The following is a 7500-nucleotide window of genomic DNA, read 5'->3' on the forward strand; positions in this document are numbered from 1 at the left end:
CCAATAATGTAGAGTGGAAGATCACCAATAATGTAGAGTGGAAGATCACCAATAATGGCTTCATAGAGAAACAGATGCCAAGTAATGTCTCTCTGCCAGAGAGGACCACCCAACCTTATCGTATAGGATACAATGATGGGTACCATAACTGTCAAGACCCAGCCCTCACAAGTATAGGAATACATAGACTTACAGTCTCTCTCTCTCACTGCCCACCTCTGGTCTGGGTGTGTTTGAACTGAGGGAGGGTCAGTGAAGGGACGGTAATATACGGTAACTCTCTGGAGAAAAGGTCATCCACTCGGAGGGGGGCGGGGGCCGGCTTAAAGTTATTAATGGGTAATCCCAGCTGGGGGGCCGGTCAGGGCAGATAAAGGCCCTAAGTGGGGGGTTGGGGAGGGGTCACATTGGTCAGGTATGATTTAAACACACCCCAGGCAGTATCCAATGAAAAACACAGAGACATAAAAGATGGCTGGACCAGCATGGGACCCTTTTTTATAAGGGTGATGATGTATGTGTAAACTCCTCAGTATCTCTCACTTAACAACAGTGTACTGGACAGTATAGGTAGGGTTATTATGGTTAAGGTTGATGTAAGTGTAAACTCCTCAGTATCTCTCACTTAACAACAGTGTACTGGACAGTATAGGTAGGGTTATTATGGTTAAGGTTGATGTAAGTGTAAACTCCTCAGTATCTCTCACTTAACTTAACAACACAGTGTACTAGACAAGTTTCAAGTTTCAAGTTTCTTTAATAGTTGTCATACAGAAGTACAGAATACTTTTGTACAAAATGCTTCTTACTGTTGCGCTCCAGAGACTGTGCAAGACAAGATAAGTATGAAATAAAAACATAGTAAAATTAGAAGTAAAAAAAAGAGGTCACAGTGTTCAGTTTAGACATATGTACAATGTTCGATGCAGAATAGACGTAGTTACCATACAATATACAATACTGTGCAGTGTACTAATATACAATACTATATAGTGCAAGGCAGAAATGGAGAAATGGGACGAGGTGCAATTTAGGTACAATTCACAGTAGGTGTACGAGTTGTAGTGCAAATCCTTTATCAATAAATATAAAGTGTAAGTGTGTTTGTGTGATCTAAAGTGTGGAGAGTGGGTGCTGCAGTGTGTTGTTTGTTTGAGTGAGTGTGTGCGTGTGGGTGTGTGTGCTGTGTGCATTTGATGGTTGTTGCATAGTGATTATTGTTCGTTTAGCGATTATTGTTCGTTTAGCAGCCTGATGGCCTGGGGATAGAAGCTTCTTCTGAGTCTTTCTGTGCTCGCCTTAAGACTCCGGTATCGCTTGCCTGACCGCAGCAGTTCAAAGAGGCAGTTGTTCGGGTGGCTCGAGTCCTTAATAATTCTCTTAGCCTTCCCCTTGCACCGCTTGATGTAAATGTTCTGGAGGGTGGGAAGCCCCCCTCCAATTGTGCGTTCGGCTGAACGTGTCACTCTTTGTAGTCTGCTACGGTCTTGTGCAGTGCTATTCCCAAGCCAGGAGGTGATGTTGCCGGTCAGGATGCTCTCTATTGTACATGAGTAGAAGTTCCTAAGGATCTTCTGACTGACTTGGAACTTCCTTAGGCGCCTGAGGAAGTAGAGGCGTTGTCGTGCCTTCTTCACAACACTGTCAATGTGTGTGGTCCATGTCAAGTCCTCGGATATGTGGGCTCCGAGGTACTTGAAACTGTTCACTCTCTCAACCGGTGCCCCGTCGATGCTGAGGGGGCTGTAGTCCTTGACCCCCGACCTCCTGAAGTCCACAATCATCTCTTTTGTTTTGCTGACGTTCAGGGAGAGGCAGTTCTCCTGACACCACTGTGACAGGTTCTCTACCTCTTCCAGGTAGGCCCTTTCGTCGTTGGCAGAGATCAGGCCCACCACTACTGTGTCATCAGCAAATTTGATGATGGTGTTGTTGTTCCGCTGTGCTACGCAGTCATGTGTGTACAGGGAGTAGAGGAGGGGGCTCAGAACACAGCCCTGGGGGGCCCCTATGTTGAGCGTGATGGATGAGGAGGTGCAGTTGCCGGCTCTTACCACCTGGGGTCTGCCCGTCAGGAAGTCCAAGACCCACTGGCACAGGTCATAGTTCAAGCCCAGGTCCCTGAGCTTGGCTATGAGTTTGGAGGGGACTATGGTATTGAATGCTGAGCTGTAGTCGATGAACAGCATTCTCACATAGTTCCCCTGCCTCTTGTCCAGATGTGATGCTGCTGTGTGCAGCACATGGGCTATGGCGTCCTCCGTGGACCTGTTGGGGCGATATGCAAATTGCAGAGGGTCCAGGTTGATGGGGAGGGAGGAACAGATGTAGCCCTTCACTAGCTTCTCAAAGCACTTCATGGCTATGGAGGTGAGGGCTACAGGGCGGTAGTCGTTGAGGCAAGCGGGAGTAGATTTTTTGGGTACAGGGATGATGGTGGACTTCTTCAGACAGGTGGGGATGACAGCCTGTTCCAAGGACAGGTTGAAGATGTCAGTGAATACCGGGGCCAGTTGGTCGGCACAGACTTTTAGGACGCGGCCGGGGATGCCGTCCGGTCCTGCTGCCTTCCTGATATTCACTTTTTTAAAGATCCGTCTCACCTCATGCTCTGTTACCCTGAACACTGAGTCTCCATCAGCAGACCCCCCCCCCCCCCATTGCCGTGGTTTGTAGGCTGGTGTTGTTATTCACAGCCTCAAACCTCGCATAGAAGGAATTGAGATCATTTGCTAAGGAGATGTCACTGTTCAGTTTGAGGGGGGTTCCTTTGTAGTCTGTCATTGTTCTGAGGCCCTGCCACATGCCTCTAGAGTCAGCCTGTTCAAACTGAAGTTCAACTTTATCCCTGTAACGCCGTTTTGCCTCTATTACTGCTCTCCTGACGTTGTATCTTGCCATCTTGTGTTCTTCCATGTTGCCTGTCACCAGCCCGGTGTTGTATGCTGATGTGCGCACTTTCAGAGCCTCACGGACGGATTTGTCTACCCAGGGCTTTTGATTTGGGTAGATTTTAATTTTGGTGGAGGGGATTGTTTCTTCTACCTGAGTACAGACATAGTCAATCACCGTTTCGGTGTATTCGTTAATATTGGCTGTGTTATCACGGAATACACTCCAGTCTGTGCTTTCCAGTACAGCTTGGAGTGACTCCTCTGACGTCACGGCCCAACGCTTAACCTCTCGCGAGACCACCGGCGTTCGCTTGAGACTTTGTTTGTACTTTGGCAAGAGAAATATTGCAGCGTGATCGCTTTTACCGAATGGACTAAGAGCCTGTGACTTGTACCCATTCTTAAATTGCGAGTATACATGGTCTAATATGTTCTCGCCTCTGGTGGGACAGGTATAGGGTCAAGGTTGATTTAAGTGTAAACTCCTCAGTATATCTCACTTAACAACACAGTGTACTAGACAGTATAGCTCCATGGATTAATTTTGACTGTGTACTCCTGTGGTAGTTATTGGACTGAATGTACAAAAGTATTGTATTCACAACATAAGAATAATAACAATGGTAATAATAATACTGCAATGGACACACTAAATACACTAAACATAATAATAAACAAAAAGAGGAATATAATACTATAGATCAGTCTTGCTAGGTGTGGAATAGGGGAACTTGATTTGTAGGAGTTCATAGTTTATTGTTGTGGGATTTTAAATGTATAATCTTGTTTGGGGCAACCGGCATCTAAACTGTAAGCCAATAAAAATATATCATAAACATAAACATGTTCTTTCTCATTAATGTACTTTTCATGAGCATGTATCTTTTTATTCGTCCTCATCTCTTCGTCCTCATAAGTAAGTAAGCAACTAACACAACCATTGGAATTTTACCGGGGCCAGTTTCGAATTGCAGCCTCCCGTAGGTGCTCTTTGAGAGCGGTTTTGAAGGAGGGTAGGGATTGACATTCTTTTACGGCTGTGGGTAGGGCATTCCACATTATTATGGCATAATTGCGAAACGTGTTTAGTCCCTTGTTTGAGCTGAATCTGGGTTGAACATGATTTGTGGAGCTCCCTCTGGTGTTGTGGTCGTGGAATTCACTGACCTTTGGGAAGTATTTCGACATGTACATGGGTATCTTAGTGGTGTAGTTAGTGCATCTTGTAGACCAGGCTCATTGCAAGTTGCTGTACTCTGTCGTCTACTCTAAGCCATCCTAGGATGTCAAAATGGGCAGGGGTGAGGTGGGTTTTAGGAGTAAGGCCAAGCAGTAGTCCTATTTGCGACTTAATCATGATGTGTTTGACATGTTGCTGTACACATACTGTACATACTGTATACTGTATAGTGATGTGTACATACACAAGTATCCTTTAGTTCATATTTAGGATGATGGTAACTACCAAGTCTAATCTAATGTAATGGAAGCGCTACATGCCACTTACATGCCAGCTGGACGCGTGCCTTGCGGCTGATGAGCATGCCGTATCGGTTCTCGGCAGCGCAGTCGTACTCGCCGGCGTCCGTCTCGTTGCTCTCACGCCTCTTGTTGAAGTTTTTGATCAGCAGGGTGCCGTTCTCCAGCACGCTGGCCTTGGCGCCGGTGGCAACCGGCATGCCGTTCCGTCGCCAGGTCACCGAGATGGGCCCCTCCCCCTCCGCCTGGCAGTCCAGCATCAGGGGGCGGTCTCGCACGGCGATGACATCGTTAGGTTCTTCCAGGAAGGCCAACTCTGAGGCTCCGCCCAGGACTGGGAGAGATGGAAAACAAACATGGTTAGATACGCCAGTGGTCCAGATGAGGAGGGTGATGGTGAGTTGAGGTTAATTGACACGGGTAGTAAATACAATACTGACATATCCCTGTGTGTACAGGAGTAAATACAATACTGACATATCCCTGTGTGTATAAATACAATACTGACATATCCCTGTGTGTATAAATACAATACTGACATCAAGCCGAGGCACGCCCTCCTTCATGCCTTCTACCAAACCCACCACCCTCGTGACTTGCACGTAGGCGGGGGTAAGGCCCATGATGTGGGAGACCACCTGTCCCTGACGGACGTAGGCCTCCATTGAGGGGAAAAATGGACAGACAACGTCCACCCCTCTCACCGAGCGACGTTGCCATAGATGACCTATGAGATCGTCAGGAATAGAAACAGGCAGTGGCTGTGGCAGCGGCACGCCGTTTGCGACTGCCGCCGCCGCCATGAGCTCGGGGAACAAAGCACGCAGTTCCCCCTGCATACTTTCCCCCACCGAGCTCGCGTCCCTCACATGCAGCAGACTACTGGTTAAGGAGTCACATTCTGATGTGGCTGATAGCAGGGCATCCCGCCGCCGAGTCGGAGGTTCTAACCCAACATCTGCGTACGAGGAATCCCAAGGAGACATCTCACCCCCCTCCAGTGTTACCTGGATGGGCGGGGGACATGTCTCCACCGGGGCTTCGAACAAGAACCCGTCCGCTTCTACCATGTAGTCCTCTGTTTCCATCGGCCATGGAGAATCAGACGCATCCTCATCCGGCTCCAGCAACTCACCAAAACCAGGCCGTTCGCGTCTGCAAGCCACCATCTTGCGACGGGAGCGAGCTGACGCAAAAAGTTTGCGTCTCAAATCCCCCGCAACCAAAGGCGCCGGCTGCCCAACAGCGGACGACTCCCCGGAAGCAGAGGAACCAGAGCCGGAACCAGGCCATCGCACAGGAGATGGCGCTGGTGCACCAGCTCCTTGGAGAGGCAAACTATCCATCGGACGCCTACCGGGCGTGGCTGCCGACCACGAGAGAGGCCTCAACCCCGCTCCAAGACGTAAGACAGAGGCGGCAATGGAGAACCGCTGGTGAAGGGTGATGTTGCGAGCGCGACCCTCCGAGGTAAACATTATGACTTAGCTTTTTTCTTTTTAAATATATGAGAGAAGAAAAAAGCAAGAAAAAATGTAAACACGTATCAACTTTCTTCAACTAAACAACCTCGTCAAGTGTGGGTATCTACCGAAGGCACTTCCTTGTGGTGAAAGTGAAGAAGGAGGTGAGTAGGTGACCACACACCTGCTTATGAAGGTAAGCGGATAGGGGTGTGGCCAGACGGATGTCGGTATGTAAAGGTACATTGTGGAGTTTTTTATTCAGTGCTAGGCACGAAGTGAGGTTAGTGCAGACTGACGCTGAGCGGAGGCCAAAATGAAATAGAACTATAAATACAATACTGACATATGCCTGTGTGTATAACTATAAATACAATACTGACATATCCATGTGTGTATAAATACAATACTGACATATCCCTGTGTGTACAGGAGTAAATACAATACTGACATATCCCTGTGTGTACAGGAGTAAATACAACACTGCATTATACTACCTAAAGGAAGGGTTATTATCAGACTGCAACATCCAACAATAAATGGGACAGCGTGTTCCCAGATCAATATAAAGTTTACCTAAGTGTATTTTCTGAAAGCCACTTCACTAAATAGTATCCTGGCCCATAATGGCATATCCCAACCACCACATTGAAGTTTCTCATAGGCAGGATATGAGCTTACACACACCAAGTTAATGATGGGATACTATCAATACACAACGATGGAATAATATCAGTGTATGAGTTTAGCATATTAGTAGTTATATGTGTCTTATTGACGACTTCATGCCTTGATCTGGGGAGGATGAAGAGGAAGAGGGAGATGAGTACTCACTAATATGACACAGGAGGAAGATGATGGTGGTGATGATGATGATGAAGATGATGATGATGACTTTTTTGTTGAAGATGCTAAAAATAGAGGGATGATGAAAATGAGTGAGATTTCCAAAAGTAACATATCGTATATGACCTCAAGTGCTAACATATCATATATGACCTCAAGTGCTAACATAGCATATATGACCTCAAGTGCTAACATATCATATATGACCTCAAGTGCTAACATAGCATATATGACCTCAAGCGCTAACATATCATATGACCTCAAGTGCTAACATAGCATATATGACCTCAAGTGCTAACATAGCATATATGACCTCAAGTGCTAACATAGCATATATGACCTCAAGTGCTAACATATCATATATGACCTCAAGTGCTAACATAGCATATATGACCTCAAGTGCTAACATAGCATATATGACCTCAAGTGCTAACATATCATATATGACCTCAAGTGCTAACATATCATATATGACCTCAAGTGCTAACATATCATATATGACCTCAAGTGCTAACATAGCATATATGACGTCAAGTATTATCTCTATGACAACCATCCTAAATCCAAAAATTATAGAAGTAGCCACACACTCGCAGCTCCAATGTAATAATTAATTGAGACATAAAAAAAAACGTTTCAACAACTAAACTGCCATTATCAGGGTTGATCTACCAGGGCAACTGTTTGCTGAGACTGTATGACATCAGGGAGAGACAGTCAGGGAGAGCCAAAGGACTAAGGCAGAGTTGTTCCACCTCAGGGTCCGACTCCCACGCTGGTCCCTGGATATCACTGAGCAGTCCCTGGATATCGCTGAG

General features: G+C 46.5%; 1 protein-coding gene across 1 annotated transcript in view; it reads right to left on the reverse strand.

The window, feature by feature from the left end:
* Positions 1-7500, reverse strand: part of LOC311246449 (immunoglobulin superfamily DCC subclass member 3) — a gene marked incomplete at both ends in the record, with an annotated part of 123457 nt that overhangs the window by 97926 nt on the left and 18031 nt on the right. Inside the window, 1 exon segment of the mRNA XM_084336603.1 lies at positions 4402-4707. Within this exon segment, the coding sequence (XP_084192729.1) occupies positions 4402-4707 (306 nt within the window).

The sequence above is a fragment of the Notolepis coatsorum genome (genome assembly GCF_963971535.1).
Source record: "Notolepis coatsorum genome assembly, chromosome: 19".
Classification (NCBI taxonomy): Eukaryota; Metazoa; Chordata; class Actinopteri; order Aulopiformes; family Paralepididae; genus Notolepis; species Notolepis coatsorum.